Source organism: Phascolarctos cinereus, unplaced genomic scaffold, assembly GCF_003287225.1.
Source record: "Phascolarctos cinereus isolate Bilbo 61053 unplaced genomic scaffold, phaCin_HiC Scaffold_5;HRSCAF=322, whole genome shotgun sequence".
Taxonomy (NCBI): domain Eukaryota; kingdom Metazoa; phylum Chordata; class Mammalia; order Diprotodontia; family Phascolarctidae; genus Phascolarctos; species Phascolarctos cinereus.
Window position 1 is genome coordinate 236,265,973 of NW_027555958.1, and position 19,533 is coordinate 236,285,505.

General features: G+C 40.0%; 1 protein-coding gene across 2 annotated transcripts in view; it reads left to right on the plus strand.

Moving 5' to 3' along the window:
* The window catches only part of KIF6 (kinesin family member 6), a 477,193-nt gene that overhangs the window by 429,943 nt on the left and 27,717 nt on the right, over nucleotides 1–19,533 (plus strand). For both annotated transcript variants that reach the window (XM_020999471.2, XM_020999469.2), the window contains exons 17-19: nucleotides 482–566; nucleotides 1,982–2,117; nucleotides 12,173–12,255. In XM_020999471.2, the coding sequence (XP_020855130.1) occupies nucleotides 482–566; nucleotides 1,982–2,117; nucleotides 12,173–12,255 (304 nt within the window). The remainder of the gene's footprint in view (nucleotides 1–481; nucleotides 567–1,981; nucleotides 2,118–12,172; nucleotides 12,256–19,533) is intronic.

Here is a 19,533-nt window from a genome sequence, read left to right on the forward strand (position 1 = left end):
TATTTATGGTTTTTGCAAAAAAAAATTAATAAAGCATTTATTAGATGCTTACTACATGCAAAGCATGGTGGTGATCAACATGGTAGTGATAGTAGTTCAACTTGCCTGGCACATGCTGCCTCCTTTCCTTCCTTCAGGATGCCTTGCTGCTTCTGCTAGGCTGGCTTGCCTGTCCTCTGAGAGGCAGTCAGTTGACAATCGGTGGTGATGGGGTAGCCAATTCTCCACAAGGGTGGCTTTTCCTAGATGAGGGCATTGACAACTGGGTGAGAAGCAGGACCCGTATTGTGGGAGGTGCTACCTGTCCCATGGCTCCTGTGCTTATCTATTCATTGGTAAATAAGCCAAATCATCCTCTAAGGTGTTTTCCTGCCCTGAGATTCTTTGATTCACTTTGGTTACATAGAATTAACCTAAATGCTAGATATTTCCTTTTTTCTTTCTTCCTTTTTTGACCTTGGTTAATATGTTGCTATGACAGGCATTACGGATAATGCAGTAGGGGACCAGGAATTAGACCCAGTGGAAGAGAAGTTGCGCTCAAAAATGGAGGAAGAAAAAAAAAGGTACCACTTAATTCCTACTGATCATTGCGCAAATTGACAATAAACCTTATCAAAATGGTCCATAGCACATATATTAAAAAGCATGCGTGCTCGGTGATGAAACTACCAGGGATGCTCTCAAAAGGTTCCTATGTCTGTCACTGGTCTAGATAAGTGACCCCTGGCATCAAAAGATTGACGATGGCCTCATGACCCCACCTTTTTTATTTGTATTCTCTAGTGCCTCTCTGTAGTACTGAATCATAAGAACACACTTAAGTCAGCTGTTTAGGACAGAGATGTTATATTATTAGGGAGTAAGAAATCTCAGGGTGCAAACCTGTATAGTTAATTACAGGTATATGGCATATTCATTGAAGCCAGACTTCTGTATTAAACTGCAGGCAGTTTAATTACTCAAGTCTGGCTTCTTGGTTCCAATCTGTTTCATACTCACAAACTGATTAGGCAACGACCCTTAGCCTCCTTGTCCTAGGAGAAGACAGAGTCCTTTATGGCTGTGTTCCAGGTATAATCCCCAGATTCAGAATGTAGTTGTATTCCCTAACAGTCCCTAATAACTACAGAATACCTGCTTTCCTCCTTGGACTGTACTCCTAGAACTTCCAGAATCCCATCTGTCTGCTCTCCTGGGGCATTTAGCCCAGCTCACTGTGCAGAAGCTACGTAGTTCCCTTTAGCTCTTGAGTCAATCTTTTTTATCCATCTCCCTCATCATTTCTTTTTCTTACCTTTTTTTCCAGTCTATTCTTCTCATCTCCTCAATCTCTTCTCCCTCAGTTATAGCTTTCCCTTGGTCATACTCCCTGCCTCCAAGCCATTTTGACTGACAACGTATACAACCCAGGACTATCCTGTCTTTTGTTAGAAAGCTTCTGATTTATTTTTATATAATATCAGTACCCCTAAAGCCCACATTTGCCTTAACATAGATAACTTCTGTCCTAGAACAAAAAAAGAAAGTGGAGCAGAGGAACAATTACAATATATATGTAATTAGGGAGGAAATTATTCATCACACACATGCATATACAGACACACATACACACACACACACACACACACACACACACACACACACACTTCCCCATAGAACCTTTTATGGTACTAAAATATCTCACCTGGATTCTCTATCATGTTTTCAACCAACTGCCTCTGATGTCTATATTTGTTCCATCATAATCTGGCCTTAATGGCTCAGAATTTTTTTGTGAATTCCCAGACCATCAGACATCAGAGAAAAAACTTAGACTCCACAGAAGCTCTTGTGTGAGGAGCACCTCTGCTTTTGAAGCACCAAGCTGTACTGGCAGCTGCCCCTGGGATCTGACAAGTAGAATGAACATTGACCTAGGTCCCTTAGGTGGTGACTTTTGATGCAGCCAACGTAATGATTCCTCTTCATTTCACCGTAGCTACAAAAAGATGTTTACTCACCTGAAGGGCCTAAAGGTGGAAATCGAGCACCTGCAGCTACTAATGGAGAAAGCCAAGGTGAAACTGAAAAAAGAGTTTGAAGTTTGGTGGATAGAAGAGGCAATAAATCTGCAGGTACCTTGTGGTCACCTCCCTGTGCCCCTGAGCCACTTGTCAGAAAAATGTCAGGGCAGTGCTGGGAGGAGAAGCTGGCAACAGCAGTGGCTTTCAGCTTCCCTTCAAGGGGTGTCGGCATTGAAACTGACCCTCCCTGGGAAAAGAATAAACTTCTAGGGGTCTTCTGCCCCCTGGTAACCCCTAGTTCTCATAGCCTGGTGAAAGGCTATGTTAGAGGGTGTGGTCTTTTTCTCCTAAGCTGATGATGAATGCAGAAAGTTAACACCTAATAATTTGACTGCTTCAGTGGCTAATAAGCAATTTATACACAGAAAGTCAAAAGTGTGAAAATGGAAGATCACCAGGGCTGCTGTTACTTCTTATATGTGATTCTTGCTAGGACTGTCATAAATGCCAAATTAAACACTCAAATTAGTATTAGCATTAAATTATACCACTGAAATGGTGAGAATGTGGGCATGCATTTGCATAAGTATATATGTGTGAATATATGCATATATACACATATATTATGTGTCTATACATACATACACACGTGACCTATGAGTTTCTTTATATCTTATGTATTTGTTTTTCTGGATATGTCACCATGCAATCAGTACATTTTATAGAAGCAAAGAATCTTGTAGCTAGAGAATACCTATATCATCCAACCTTTTCATTTTACAAAACAGCAAAATGACCTAGGGAGATGAGGTGATTTGTCCAAAGACATAGTCCCTGATAGAACCCCTACCTCATGTCAGACCAAGGCAGCTGGTGCACCAAACACCAGGCATACTAACTTACTACCAGAGATTTGCCTGAGTCACTGAAAGGTTAGTATGTGTCAGGCTTGAATTCAAGCCTTCCCAACTCCAGGTAACCAGGCCCTGGAACAAGTCACCCTAGGGGATTGTGCACTACCATTTATCGGAGTCCAGATAAAGCCCAACTGATACAAGTTCTCCTAGGTCATCTCTCAGCTTCCTTACAGCAGGGAGGTAAACTAGTTAGTATGTAGGGTTCTGATTTCAGTGCTCAGCCTTGACTTATGGTCTGAAACTCTAAAGTTAAAAGGCAACTCTAGACAGCCCTAACCGCTGATAGATTTTGGCTTCCTAAAACTAGAATAAAGCTCTAAAAATGTCTGTACCCGAAATAAAAGACTCTGTGTGGAGAGCTATGGCAGTGCCCCAGAGGATATACATCTTTGTTATGTTGGTATTTGAAGGGAAGAGGGAAGGAGAGATGAGGAAGACTGGCCATCTGTAGAGTCCTATTTTTTTCACATTTTTCACATGTTTTCATATTTGATCCTCACAACTATCCTGTGAAATAGGTAGGATATATTAGTCCTATTTGATACTGAAGGGGATTAAGGACCAGAGAGGTTAAGTAACTGCCCAAATATACAAACTGAATCAGTTCTGAAGCTAGGACTGGAATCTTCATTAATAAGAACTGACATTTATATAGTGTTTTAAAGTTGTTGAACCATTTTATTTACATTATTATATTTGAGCCTCATGACAACCCAGTGAGTTTTACAGATGAGGAGGGTGAGGTTCAGAGAGGTTAAGTAATTGTCCACTGTCACACAGCTAACTGTCAGAAGGAAGATTCAAAAAGGGGTATTTCACTGCCAGTTCAGTGCTCTATCCTCTATGCCACCCTGCCCAATGGTTTCCAACACATGCTTATTCAACTAGAACAGAAAACACAATCACTTCCTCCCTCACGTGCCAGCTGGATTTTGTCCCAGATCCACCCTCAACATAACGTTTTATTTGAATTGCCTTTAATGTGAATTTCTAGCACCAAATCTTAAAAAAGTTCTACATTCAAATTGCAACAAATATCAGGACATGATGGAGGAGCAGGGCTAAACACAAGGAATGCTTGGGAAGTCCAGAGATTGAAGAGTACTACAAGAAAACTGTCTAAAAAGTAGCAAATTCCCCGGAGAATTTCCACCATGACAGAGAATACCACCATTCTGCTAAGTGATAATTCTCCATCTGGACATTCAGGGCCAAAAAGAATTCTCAAGAAACCATAAACACCGTCCAACAAAGACATGCCCTTTGTACGTAGCGTTTGGATTTCTTCTAATTATGGCGCAGTCTGAGCAGAAGGAGGAAAAAAAGAGATGGGATGAGCTTTCTGGGGGGATTTGTTGTTGAATTAGGCCTTCAGATGCTGCAGAGCAGCTGCTGTAGAGGAGGGTGAGGCTTTAGGCAGCACCGCTGTGCTATCATGGAAAGTGAATGGATTCTGGCATCCAAAGACTCCATTTGTAATTGGCTTCTTACTAACTGGGTGACCTTGATCAAACCTTTAACCTCTTTCAGCCTCAATTTCCTCATCTATAAAATGGGCATAATAATAAGCTAAGAGGTTAGTGAGAAAAGGGAAAGAAAGTTGGATGTGGTCGTCAAGGTGTAAAAAAGGCACCAAAGAGGTGTCAAGGTCAACCAGAGACTGAGGATGTCACTTTCAGCAAGCATAGATGGAAAAGGAGAGAATGGATTACAAATCAAAATCCAATGCTATGGTGTTTACAGGAAGCATACTCGAAGCAGAAAGATGCACAGAGTTAAATTTAGGGAGTGGAACAGAATCTACTATGCTTCAGCTGAAGTTTTTTTTAAAAAAGGAAGGGGTAGAAATCACGATCTCAGACAAACCAACAGCCCTAATTTAAAGAGATAATCAGGGAAGGGCAGCCAGGTAGTGTAGTGGTAGAGTGCTTAGCCGTGGAGTCAGGGAGACCTGAGTTCAAATCTAGCTTCAGATACTTACTAGTTGTGTGACCTTGGGCAAGTCATATAACCCTGTTTGCCTAAGTTTTCTCATCTGTAAAATGAGCCAGAGAAGGAAATGGAAAATCATTCCAGTATCATTGCCAAGAAATCCCAAAAAGGACACAACTGAAAATGATTCAGTAACAACAAATAGGGAAACTCTATTTTACTGAAAGATAACATACAGACAACAAATTAGTATCAAGACTAAACATACATGCCAAATGGCATGTCACCTAAATTTTTAATGGGAAAGTTAAATGAGTTACAGGGAGAAATAGACATTAGAACTATAGTTGTTGTAGCAGCAGCAGCAGCAGCAGCAGCAGCAGTAGTAGTAGTAGTAGTAGTAGTAGTAGTAGTAGTAGTAGTAGTAAGTAGTAATAGGTGGCACTAATATGGTTCCTTTTATATGCCAGGCACTGTGCTAAGCACTTTACAAATATTATCTGATTTGATCCTCACAAAAACCTTGGGAGGTTGGTGCTATTAATAGTGAGGATTCTCAATTTATCCTCTCTCAGACCTAGGTGAATTGAATCAACAAGAAAACAAAAAAATAAATGAAGGATCTGAATATAATTTATAATAGCCCTTTAGAGAATATTAAATGAGAACAGAAAGTTATATACCTATTCTTAGCTATGCATGGCATCCTCACAAAAATTTACCATTTATTAGGGCACAAAACCTACAAAAATCCATAAAAACAGAAATATTAAAAGCATCTTTTAACAATCATGAAGCAAGCATGGATGGAGAATAGGGCCGATATTGCAGGGTCTTGCAATAAACATACAATGTTCATATTTCCATCGTGACCAAGTGACTGATATCTATGTTTGAAGTGTGGGCTAGCCTCCCTCCTAGAAGAGAAGGTGAAAGAGGTCTAGGATTACTTCTGCATGCTCGAGGATATCAAAGATGTGAGCGATACAGTGGGGGGGAGCACTGGCTCTATAGTAGGAAGGCCTGGGTTCAAGTCCTACCATTGACATTTACTACCTGTGTGACTTTGGATAAATCAAAACCTACCTTGGCCTCAGTTTTCTCAGTTAACTCCAGAAACCAAGTTAACTCAGAAAGTTGACTCAGAAACCAAGATAGTGGAACAGGAGAAAGAAGTCAAGCCAAGCTCTGTCCCATAACCCTTTCCCCAAAAGCTAGAAAAAGGACCATCTCGACTATGAAATTCAGGGAAAAGCCACAGTGAATTATTTTTCTACACGAGGCTGGCATAAGGACATAGACAGAGAGGTCTACTCGGGGGATACTCAGGGATAAACCATGGAACATTAGGAACTAGGAACAGCCATGTAGAACATTTTAGCGTAGGTACTAAAAGAGGATTGATGCTGTCTATTAGGGCAAGAAGAGGTCCCAAAACCACACAGAGGGTCTTAACTTTGTATAGGATACAACAACAGATGCCAAATGGCAGCTCTGGGGTCATAGATTTGGGGTAAATTGAGGAGGGGACCAGGTCCTAGGCTATGTACTGAGAAAAGAGCAAGTTCAGAAGGAAATGGCAGTTGCATGACTCTGACTCCAGGAGCTGAGGAGGGATCTCAGTTCCAGTCTCCAGCCCAGTCTGAAGCCTGCAGCAAAATAACCAGGGTAGAAAACTCAGACAAAGGAGGAACCTACAGTTCTTTCACTCTGAAAAGCAAAGCTTTTTAGCTTTCTTATAGTGGCCGAATTCAGAAGCAGTCTACTCAACCTTCAACCAACCAGAGGCAAGCCCACAGATGTGCTGCTTAGACCAAACTCATGTCAAGAACTTAGAGACCTTAGAGCAGGTTGGCAGCAACCAGACTTTTCCCTGGATCAAATCAATTTGAAAGGACTGGAAGTTGTGAAGTCCACAGCCCTAGCTGTTCCTGAAATTATGGAATAACAACACTTAATACCCTCAAGAAAGCAGCAGCGCAAGAACCACAAGAACACAAGTTCAACCCAGATAATGCCTCCAGAAGTGCATAGAACCCAGCCCTAACATAAATTCTGAAGTCAGAAAGTATGTTGGGAAAATGAGAAAACAAAACAACAACAACAAAAACAACAAAAAAGAGTCCCACCAAGAAGAGTTATTTTGTTGAGAGATAAACTAAAGATACAAAGCTAGAAGAAGAGAATGACTGCAAAAATAAAACCTCAAAGCTAGGGCACATGGTTAACTAGAATTCATAGAAGACATGTCATAAGAGATTTTAAAGAGTTAAAAATGATTTTCTAATTGAAAGCATTAGAGGTAAAAATGGAAAAGAAAGGAGAACTATGGAAAAAAATTGAAAATAGAATTTAACAACTTGGGAAAAGAGGTACAAAACTTTGCTCAAACAATAAAATCCCTGAAAATTAGAATGGATCAAATGAGAAGATTATGACATCATGAGACAACAAGAAATATTTTAAAAAGTCAAAAAGATGAAAAAATAGAAGAAAATGTAAGGTATCTCACAGGAAAAACAACTAACTGAAAAACAGATTGAGGTGAGATAACTTAATTAGTGATTTACTACCTGAAAGCTATGACCAAAAAGAGAGCCCAGATATATATTTCAAGAAATCATAAAGCAGCCTACATCTCTTAGAAACAAAGAACAAAGAGGAAATAGAAAAAATACACCAATCACCTTCTAGAAGAAATCCTGAAAGGAAAACTTCCCAAGGACATTATAGCAAAAATCCAGAGCTCCCAGGTCAAAGAAACAAAAATACTCCAAGCAGCCAGAACACAAGAATTCAGGTACCAAAGAGCTATGGTCAGTATCACACAAGATTTATAAGCCACTACATTAAAGGAGAGGAGAACTTAGAATACCATGTTCTAGAAACCAAAAGATATAGGTTTACTACAGGGGGGGAAATGATCTTTAATGAAATGGAGGCATTCCTAATCTAAAGACCAGATGCATAGAAATTTTTAAATATAAACACAGGAGTCAAGAGAAACATTAAAAAGGATAAACATGAACAGTCAATCATAAGGGACTAAATAAGAAAAAATCATATTCTAATGTAGGGAGATAATATATGCATCCCCCTGAGAACTCTATCTTCATAAGTGGTCATAGAGAGAGTTTAATTAGACAGAGGGCTTGTTCTGTTTTGTTTGAAGATCTTAAAAGAAAAATGGAAAGGGAGGGGAAGAAGAATAAATGGGAGGAGGCATAAGGAGAGGAAAGATGGAGAAAATTATCTCACATAATTGGCAAGCACAAGTAGAAATTTTTACAAAGGAGGAGAAAGGAGTAAGGGAAGGATGCAAGTGATACTTGAACTAGAACTTATCTGAACTTGTCAAAGGAAGGAAGAATACACACACACTGTATACACTGTTGGGTATGGAAATACATGCCACTTAATAGGGAAGCAAGTGGGAAAGAATAGAAGGAAAGGGAAAAATAAGAGGGATGGTAGATTAGGGAAAATGTTAGTCTTGAGCAAAATTAATTAATTAGTAAAGGTGGATTTCAAAGAGGGGTTTGAAAGAAAAGATAAGAAGCTACAATGGGAGAGGGAAAGAGAAGAAGATCAGGGAACAGAAGCAGATTACACCAGCCCTAGAATACTGGTGCTAGAATGAGTGAGCTCACTCATTCTCTGTCACCATCCTCTTCTTCATAAACAAGGAGTAGGAAACAAAAAGAAAACGTAAAAGGGAACAGGATGGAGGTAAATATACAATTAACGATCATAACTGTAAATGGAATGAACTTACCCACGAAATATAATTTAGCAGAATGGATTAGAAATCAGGATCCAAAAATATGTTGTTCACAAGAAACAGACTAGAAATAAAGATTTACACGGAGTTAAAATAAGACCCAGAAGCAAATTTTATTATACCTCAGCTTAAATAAAGACTTAAGAAATTTGATCAATCCAGTGTCCAACCATGATTCTAGGAGTCTAATAATGAAGTATGCTACCCACCTCCAGACAAACAGGTGATCGATTTCAGGTACAGAATGAGGTAACATTTTTGGACATGGCCAATGTAAGAATTTGTTTTGTTTTATTATGTATATGTTACAAGAGCTTTTTTTTTAAAGGGTAGAGATGAAAGGAAAAGTAATGCTTGTTAATTGACAAAAAAGTAAAATAAAAGTTACATTAAAAACAAGATTGAATTATAGAGCCCCTGAGGTTCCTTCTATTTCTACAATTATGGTTATTTAAAAATAAGGAGACAAGTTTCAATGTGAAAATATAACAAGAAAAAAGATCTGAAGAGGAAGAGGTGAATCCTAATCAATATTAGAAAGTTGAAGGGTGGAATAATATTAACTAGGCAGATGGGCTAAGCCAGATTGAGGATAACCAACAGGCCTCAAACCCATTAGTGAGTTAAAAGGGTGTCTACCCCAAGCCTATTAAGATTTCCCTCAGTAGAATGGGAGGATGAGAACAATTTGATCCAACAGCCATGAGGGCAGCTGAAGCAGACACTGTGAAGTGTAGCTTGGTTGGACATTGAAGACTCCAAGGTCATCCACTGCCCTCCAGGCTTTTACCAGTTGTCCTGATTCTTGTCTTGCCATTGGACTTTGATGACTCTGGAAGAGAGAGTAAGGCTGACAACTTTGTACAACTCTGCCTCACTTAAATCCAATTCACTCACAAATCATTATCTATCATCCACTATTTACCCCCAACATCATGATGTCACTGGTTCTCTTTGAAAACAAAGTACAAACAACAATATGACACAAAAGAAGAAAAGAAGAAGGGCCTTTAAACAATTGAAGCCAAAGGGGGGAAAATGAGGTAGCTGGATACCCTGAGAAGGAACCAGATGTTTGTACTTCAAGGACTGATAAAGTAGATCCACAAGTCTTAAGGGGTGAGAGTTCATCCAGGAAAGGTTAGAGGAAGAAGAGAAGAATGGTGGTTAATGACTTTCTATTGAAGTCTACCAAGTTATTTATTGAACTGATAGCAACAATAGAGAGGTCACATGTCTTCCCAATACAAGACTAAAACTCATTTCTGATGACTCTTGTGGACACAAATAGATGGAAGGAACCCAGAAAACAGTGCCAAAAATTAGGAAGGCTACAGTAAAAAAATTCTAAACATTTGAGTTCTAGGTGGTGCGTCCATGCTGACTAGCAAAGGTAAAAGATTCAGAATAGAAAAAACACAAATTGGGAAGTTGAACAGCTGGCTAAAAACGATTGAAAATGGAATTTGGAATTTTAAACCCTGGCTTAAAATATAGGAATGACAGGAACCTGGCCAGGGAAAGAATGCACATTACAAAGGCTAGTAAGAATTTATTTACCTGGAGTCTTACAAATCTAATCAAAAAAGAACTTGAAAAAAGGGAAGAGGAGAAAACTGTCCACATACACCCACCATCCTAGATAACATGTAGAGTAGCTGCAATGTAAAAAGAATTATCATTGTGATTCAACTTGATAAACATTACCTACTCTGTGCCTCGAATTATGCTAAGTGCTGTGATGCCAATGCAAAAATGAATATAGCCCTTGCCCTCAATTATATTGGGATTCCCCAAAATAGAATTCCCATTCTACTGAGATGCCCAAAAGTCCAGAGGCAACAAAACCCAAGAAGGAAGCCATTAATAAAACCCTTGTCCTCAGATGTCTATACAAAAATGCACAAAATGAGGGTAACAAGAAAGATAAACTAGCTACCTTAATACAAGTCAAATTTGATCTTATAGGACAAGTCAGTCAACATTTATTTGGTGCCTACTATGTGCCAGGCAAATTCTAAGCACTAGGGCTACAAAGAAAGGTGAAAAATAGTCTCTGCTCTTAAGGAGCTCATAATCTATTGGGGGAGACAACATATAAGCAACTAATTACAAACAAGCTTTATGCAGGCTAAGCAGGAATTAATCAACAGAAAGAAGGTACTGGAAGTAGGGGAAATGGGGAAAGGCTTCCCTAAGAAAGTGAGATTTTAACTGAAACTTGAAGGAAACCAGGGAAGCCAGTAGATAGAGATGAGGAGGGAAAACAATTCTAGGTTTGGGGGACAGCCAGTGAAAATGCCCATAATCCCAGGGCAGACTACCTTGTTTGAGGAATAGTGAGGAGGCTAGTGTCACTGGGTTACAGAGTACAGAGTGGGAGGGCGTAAGGCATAAGAAGAAGAATGAGGATGGAGCTAGTTTGTGGAGGACTTTGAATGCCAAACAGAAGATTTTATATTTGATCCTGGAGATGACAGAGAGACCCTGGAGTTTAGTGAGTGGGGTGGGGAGAAGGGATGACATAGTTAGACATATTCCTTAGGAAGATCACTTTGACAGAGAGTGGAGGATGGTCTAGGGTGGGGAGAGACTTGTGGCAGGCAAACCAACCAGCAGTCTATTGTAATAGTACAGGCATGAGGGGATGAGGGCCTGTAACAGGATGATAGTTGTGTCAGAAGAAGCAAGATGTGTTATAAAGATAGAATTGACAGCTCTTAGAAACAAGTTGGATTTGGGAAGATGAAAGGGAGAGAAGAGTCAACAACAGTTATCCTGAAAAGACTGGGGATTTTAGTGGACTGCAAACTTAATATTAGTCAGTACTATATAATCTGGAAGTCAAAAAAGCTAGGGATATGTTACCCTATATTGAGTAGTTATCCTCTAAGAAATGGTACAGAATCCAGGACTAAGGAGATGGCAGCCCTGCTATACTCTGCCCTGGTCATATTATATCTGGAGTATTGTGTTCAGATCAGTGCACGACATTTTAGGAAGAATACCGAGAAGCTGGAGGGTGACCAGGACAGGGGAAGAGAAGGAGAGTAGGAGAAAGAAGAACGGGAGGACAGCATTCAAGCATTTGTAAAGAATCGGTCCCAGAAGCAGAACTAGGGTTGTTGGAAAAACTTCCTAACCTTTATTAGCTATCCAAAAGCAAACTGAGCTTCCAAAGGAGGCAAAGGTCTTCATCAGAGGTCTTTAAGCAAAGGCTGGACAGATATGTGACAGAGGGGCTTCTTTATCAGCAGTGGGTTGGGCTAGATGACCACCTTGGTCTCTTAAAGCCTTAAAATGCTGTGATTCCATAATGCCTGCCTTTCCAGCCCCTATGGGTGTTGAGGGCCAGATGATATAAATGCATATAGGACATGTCATAAACCCTTAAGGGTTTATAGCACTTAAGTGCTATAAAGTTGAGGAGCAGTAGTAGTCATCAGAGTAGGGGTCATTGTTCATTTCTTCTAGAAGATCCCCTCCCCACTTTACATGTTCCTGGGATTCTATAAAAATTCTTCTTGGGCCAACAGAAAAAATCCTTGCCAGAAAATTCTCCCCGGACTCCAGAATCCTGGCATCAACAGCAATCGCAGTCACATGTCACCAATGAAAGGTAAGGGGACGGTCTCCCAAGGGTGTCAGAATATCCAGCAAAGGTATTTGGCTTCTCTCATTTACTTCAGTTTTGCTTCACTTAAGGGTCTCCTTAGAGATTGCACTGTGCCGTGGGGATCTGAGGGAACAAATTGCTTTTTACTTTTAATTAAGAGTAGAAAATCTAGACCAAGGGTTCTTAAGCTTGTTTGTGTCCTGGACCCCTTTGGCAGTCTAGTGAAGCCTGTGGGCCCCTTCCCAGAATAATGTTTTTAAGCACATAAAACAAAGTACATAGGGTTACAAAGGAAACCAATTATACTGAAATATATATATATATATATATATATATATATATATATATATATATATATATATATATATATATATATATATATACATATAATATATATATATATATATATATATATATATATATCTCAACTTGGTGTCCCCAAGTCAAGAAGCCCTGCTCTAGACTTAGACTCTGGATATTTCCCTTTAAATTGAGGCATCAGTACCATGGGACAGATCTTAGATGAAATCTGAGGAAGTTATTGAGCCCTGAGCTGCAGAGCTTCAAACAGCTGTTGGGTGGTGGCAGAGTAGTACTCTAACTCCTATCCTGGCAAATGTGTGTTGCTGTGTCAAAAATGGATGAAAGAGGTGTAGCACTTCTTGTATAAGCTACACCCATGCCAAAAAAAAAACCCAGGAAGGCGTGGCTTGGGGTTAGGTGGCCAACAAGTGGTTGGCATGCAGCCTGGACAGGTACGTTAACGGGCAGCTAAAATGCACTCCTTGTCCTTAGCAAGGCTTTCATTAAAACTTTGGCAGGTTCCCATAGTATCAGAATAGAAGAGATACATCTTCTTTTCCCAAGGATCCAGAAGGGCTTCAGAATATAAGCAGAGCTTTCTTTCCCTGTAGCCCGTATTCTATAAGCTAGGTCTAGAGAGTGACCATTTCCTTTCTTTGCTCTAGTCATGCTGTCAGTGACACAATAGTCCTTGACTCTCAGACCCACCCAAGCATTGGCTTGGTGTCTTATAACTAACCCACAGCTGTCGCCATCTTCTTAACCATCATATTTGTATAGCCAGAGCTGTCCTGAGGGAGATTCCATATGGTTTGGCCTAAGGCCTCAAATGTCAAGAGCTATATTTTGGAAGTATGTGGGACAGAATAGGCCTGAGATTTCTCATTGAAAATGTGAAATACAGATTGCAAATACTAATAAGCATTGAGCTTGCCCAGTTAGCCATTCCCCTAGACCTTTCAAATAAAGGAGGCAGCTGTGCAGCAGATGGTGCACTGGACCTGGAGTTAGGAAGACCTGATCTCTAATCCAGTCTCACACATTTACTAGCTATGTGACTCTGGGCAAGTCACTTAACCTCTGGCTGCCTCAATATCCTCCAGTATGAAATGGGGATAATAATAGCACCTGCCTCCCAGACTAGTTGTGAGGATGCAAAGAGAAAATATTTATAAAGTGCTTTGCACACTTTAAAGCACTAGATGAATGCTAGCTATTATTATTGAGAAACGCAAAGGCCTTTCAAATTCTTCCTACTCCATTGGCACCAAGTGCCTATTGCCATTCTGGCTGATACTTTAGCCTGAGCTCCTCATGGTCCTCCCCTCCATCTCAATGTCTTCAGGATAATCTAACCCAGCTAGGAAGATAGAATTTTCCCCAGTCATCATTCTAAGTTCCATTCTTAGCTCCAGCATGTCCCTCCACTTTAGATAATATGGCCCAGCTACTAGGAAGCCCATCAGTCACAGATGGGTATACTCTTTGCTTCTTCATCCTGTAGTACTAAGTAGGACTTTCCATTTCCCAAACAGTGATGAAAAAGATTTGGAGGGAGAGACAGAGACAGAGACAGAGAGAGAAATGGATGGATAGATGGTCTGCCCCATCCAAAACATGATTCAAAATTTAGGGATGACAAATGTGAATGTTGGGTCTTAAGTAATTTTAAAGTTGAATTAGAAGTTGTTTAACTAGCATAATGTAAGCTCTTCACTCACATAATACACCCCCTCACTGGGACAGACCTAGAGGATTCCATAGGTCCCAAACAAGGCTGCCTTTCATGCCAGCTTTACTTTACAACTACTGATTACATACATGAAGTCTGGCAACTTTGAGAAAAATGCAAAGAATTTTAAGTCTTTGCAGTCTGTGCATTTATAAAGTATGAAACAGCATTCAACTTGGTCAAAATATCAATATTGCATTGTGTAACAGAAGAATAAATCCAGGGTATGTCAACATCCTTGAGTGGAGAAGCTCTGAGTATAAAACTGAAATCAAACTGTTCTTAGACTTGCCAGAGGAGTATCCCCAAAAGAGTTTCACAAAAAGATACACTCTCCCCAAAAACTATCTGGACAGTGGCAATCTGAGACCTGGATTACAAAAGCAAATCAAGGTTGATAATGAATACATCACTGATTTGTGTCTTGTCGATGACTGTTTGATTGTTTTGTTTCCAAACATCCTCCCAGGGCTCCAAGAAAAACTATAGCAGCTGCAGGGGGTTATCCAGGCTGGTCGACCTAGAAATGAAACTTTTTGAAACCAGATGGATTTTCAATGACCACAAAGCATGGGTCAGGTAGAAGGCTGAAATAATTCATAGGTCCATAAGATTCAGAGCTAGAAGGAACCTTAAAGACCATAATGTCAGCTTCCTCATAGGAGGAACCGAGGCTGAGAGGTGGAGTGATTTTCCCCAAAGACATACAGGTGGTAAGTAGAAATGCCAAGGTTCCTTGGATTGCCAAACCCAAACTGCATAGATATTAAATATAACTACCTCAGTCATCAATGTTGTGAAAAGAAAATGGGTCAGAAATTGCAAAGCCACATCAGCATAACAGTGGATAAAGTTCCCAATGAAGATCAGGGCAGAAATGTTCAATGTTATATTGAATTGAACTCCATAAACTGCAATTTATCCTATGAAGGGATGTTCTCTGGGTCATAGAGTAAGGATGGAGGACAATAAGTGATTCAGTTTGCAGACTGGAACCTAAAGAACCACAAATGGTTGACCAGGAGACCAAAAATTTGGTGGGATGAGTCAGTAGTGTGGCTGTTTGGGCAGAGATTTAAATGGTAGCGACTATGAAGATGTGAGATCATTCATTCTAGTGTTGAGTTTATGTTTCATGGCAGTGGGGGTTAAGTGGTGGTGCTTAGCAACTGAGCAATTCTGGGATTTTGCATACCCCTCGTTGCCTATAGCAAGTTTTCATGTGGCTAGAATATGATTATATGGTCTGTGAAGCTCATAGGCTCATACATTTAGACTTTAGAGGTCATCCAGTCCAACTTTCTCATTTTACATTTAAGGAACCGAGGCCCAGAGATGTTAAATGGCTTGTCCGGGGTCACAGAGCTAGAGGCAGATATGTTTTCCCGCTTTACTATACAGCCTCCCTTCCATCTGTAGAGGTCTTGCTCTCCGCCAAAGAATCCTTCCTTTCGTCTTATTCCTCCGCAAGGTATTCTACTGGGCCTTGCACTACCATTGACCTTGAATTTTGGATAGGCAATCTTGAAGCTTCTCTGCCTTTCTTTCCTTCCCCCTTCTTCCAGCAGTCATTGCAATGAGAGTACATGTACATTGAATAAGAGAATGAATGATCTCACACCCTCATACTCACTACCATTTAAATTTCTGCCCAAACAGCCACATTACTGACTCATCCCACCAACTTTTTAGCCTCCTGGCCAGCCATTTGTGGTTCTTTGTGTCATAGTCTGTAAATTGAATCTCTTGCTATTCACCATCTTCCTCCATGACCCACTCGGCATCTCTTGATAGGATAAACCACCCCTATCAGATATCTACCACCCCTTCTTTGGAATTTTTAATTTGTCATGTGACTACCAGGGTGTATTCTACACAGGTTTCTTTCCACCGGGTGCCATGAGCTTTTGTTCTTTCCTCCTTATTTTGGACCAGCATTCTGATGTGTTGAGCCTTATGGAGTTTGGAATTTGTTTCTGTTCAGTTCAATGATATTCAATTCAATTCAACATCACATTAAATATTTCTGCCCTGGTCTTCATTGGGTATGTTATCCACTGCTGTGCTAATGTAACAGAAACTTCATGTTTTCTTATATAAAATATGTATAAATATATCAATATATCTTTATTACATATAAACTATGTAATTTATATATTTCTAATATATTATATAATATATAAATGTACATATGTATAAATATAAAGCTATATGTCTAAATATAAATATATATATGTATAAATATATGTATACCCAAACATTACAAATGTGTGTAAAAACACACAGAGGGAGCAGGTAAAGGATTTGTTCCTCTGAATTCTTCAAAGAATGAATAAGGGTCTTAGAAGTAAACCCACCATAGCTAATTCATCAGAGGCAACTTTTTGGCCTTAATAAGCCAGCTTGTTCTTGCTTCCAAACAGACCCTGACCCGGCGTAAAGGACTCAGTTCAGCAAGGCTAAGAGGCCACGCTGATTCTCACGTTCTCTGCCAGAAATCTTTCTATAAAAAGGCACCCCAGAGGATAAAGTGTTCTTAGTAGAAAACTTTGTACATGCTGCCACCTAGTGGTTACATCCCGCTCTTGCACATTAGCCAGAGAACCACAAAGCCATAGAGCCGCAAGCAATTTTACAATACAGTCACAGAGCTTAGCCATCAGAGTAAGCAGGACCCTTTAGAAATCAGGCAACAAATTGTTTTTTTGCTTTTAAGGGAATGAAACTATTTTGATATTGATTAAAAAAGAAAAGTAAATCAACAGAATAGACTACCTAAGGAAGAATCAGAAACACTATAAACAATAACTGCATTTGATAAATACTAAAACATAAATTACTTGAGAAATAACTCCCTATTTAACAAGAACTACTAGAAAGAAGTTCAGCAGAAATAAAGTTGAGACCAACATCCTTTACCACTTGTCACAATAAGTTCCTGATGGTTACATGAACATAAAAGGTCACATGATTACAAAAAGATATGATCGGGTGAGTACCTTTCACAGATTGGGGGAGAGTTCTTAACCAAAAAAGCGACAGAGGTGATTTCCTCCTCCTTGCACAGAAAAAAGGATGATTTTTACATGAAACTGGAGTTTGTTTGTTTTTTTTCTCCATGAAAAAAATCCGTGAAGCTTGGATAAGAAAGAAAAGTGTCAACTGGGGAAAATCTTTGCATCAGTTATCTCTGATACAGTACTGATGTCTCAGATATACAAGTAACTAATACAAATATTTGAGACTAAGATCCATCCCCTAGTGTTCAAAGACTATGAACAGTCCTCAAAAGAATTTTGAACTATTAACAACAATGTGAATATCTGTTCTAAGTGACTAATAATGAGAGAAATGCCAGCCAATATGTTTCTGAGGTTTCACCTCACACCCAACAAGTTGGCAAAGGCTACAAAAGATTAAAATAGTCGGTGCTGGAGGGGCTGCAGGAAGACAATCACACTGATATACTGTTGGTAGAGTTATGAATTGGTCTAACCATTCTGGAAAAGAATTCAGAATTATGCTTTGAAGGGACTAGGCTAGATACATACCCTAAAGAGGTCAAAGATAGAATGATCCCGAAATACTCATAGCAGTGATGTTTGCAGTAGCAAAGAACCGAAGTCAAAAGGGATTCTCCCTGCTATTCTCTGGGAGAGATAGAGCCAGAAGGTCAGAAAGAAGACACAAGTCCCAGGCTGAGGAATGAGCTCTAAGCACCTCTTTGTCCAGGGGCAGGAAGCAGACTGGGGAGGGGGGGAGTCACTGGAGCTCTGTGAGCATCCTAGGCAAGGTGCCCTGAAGGAGCAGAAGGAGGCACTGAGGAAGATCATCACAACTCTTCCAATTAAAAATGAAAACAGAACTTCATCTATGCCTTGAAATAGGTGTTCCTGAAGAGAGAGGCCAACTCCACCACAGTACAGGAGGACCTGGAAGCATATCTCCAGGGACTGTTCTTAAAGCTGGATGAGCTAAAAGGAGGGCATGCTCATGATGATCAAACAGCTAACCATGTCTGTGAGCTCCAGAACCAGCTAGTGGCCTGCCCCAAGGTTTTTGAAAGTTCAGAGTTGCTTCTGGAAATAGCTACCAGGACATGTTGCAAGAAGAAGACAACTGGGATTTCCTCCAGGCTGCCAAACATATCAAAAACAATGTGACAATGGCCTCATCATTCCACTGGAAGCTTGCCCACCCTGGAATATTGGCAAACCAACTTTGAAAGGCCATTCTGGCTCATGGAAGAATAGCCTTCGATGGTGACTTGAGGGCACTGGGCAGACTGAGTATACTTCATCCACATTCATGTTCAGATTTTGTGTCACCACATGGCCACCAGAACTTCTATAAGTAAAGGAATTATTGATTTAGGGGGGAGACCATGCAGAGGGTGGGGGAAGGGAGGAGGTTTGAGACATCAAGATTCAAGAGAAAGATAACAAAGTTCAAACAGCCTCTCCCATCAGTTCCCCAACTAGATGTGCCCAGTCTTCCAAAAGCATGCCCATGGGGAGGGGTCAGGGTAGCTCTAGCAGCCCCCCTCCCTTCCTTATAGAAAACGCTGCTTTGCTTTAAGTACCAGATCAGGTGCCATGAACCAAGGAAAGGGAGAATGGGCTAGACCTGGGTTCAATCTACTTATCTATGCCTCCCCCCAAAAAAAATCAAAATGAGACACACCTGAAAAAAATTACAGTATGTGAGTATAATGGAATATTATTACTAAACTGCAACAAACAATAAAAATGAAGAATTCAGAGATGCATGGGAAGACATGGGCTGATACAAAATGAAGCAGTGAAACCAGAAAAATAATATACCCGATAACTACCTCAGTTATGAATGGAAAGACCAAAAACTAAAACTAATTACTGCGTAATGACAATGACCAAGCTTAGCCCAGAAAAGATTTGAAAAATGTGCTTCCCCCCTCTCTTTGCAGAGGTGGGAGACTATGGGTGTAGAATACAGTGTATACTATCAGACACAATTTGCTGAAATTGCTTTTTTTTTCTTTCTGTTTCTATAGAGAGGGGTAGACATTCAGAAATGAATGTGACATAAAACCAAAATATATAAGAAAAAATAAGATTTCCAAAAGGGAAAAAATATAATGGGCCCATAATTTCTTTTGTCTGACTGCCACAAGACCCCCTGGGTTTATTAAAGCCATAGTGTGGGGGATGGTTGATTCTGGTTGGCATAAAGGCAGGAGAGATAAGGAAAGAGGAGAAAATGAGTAC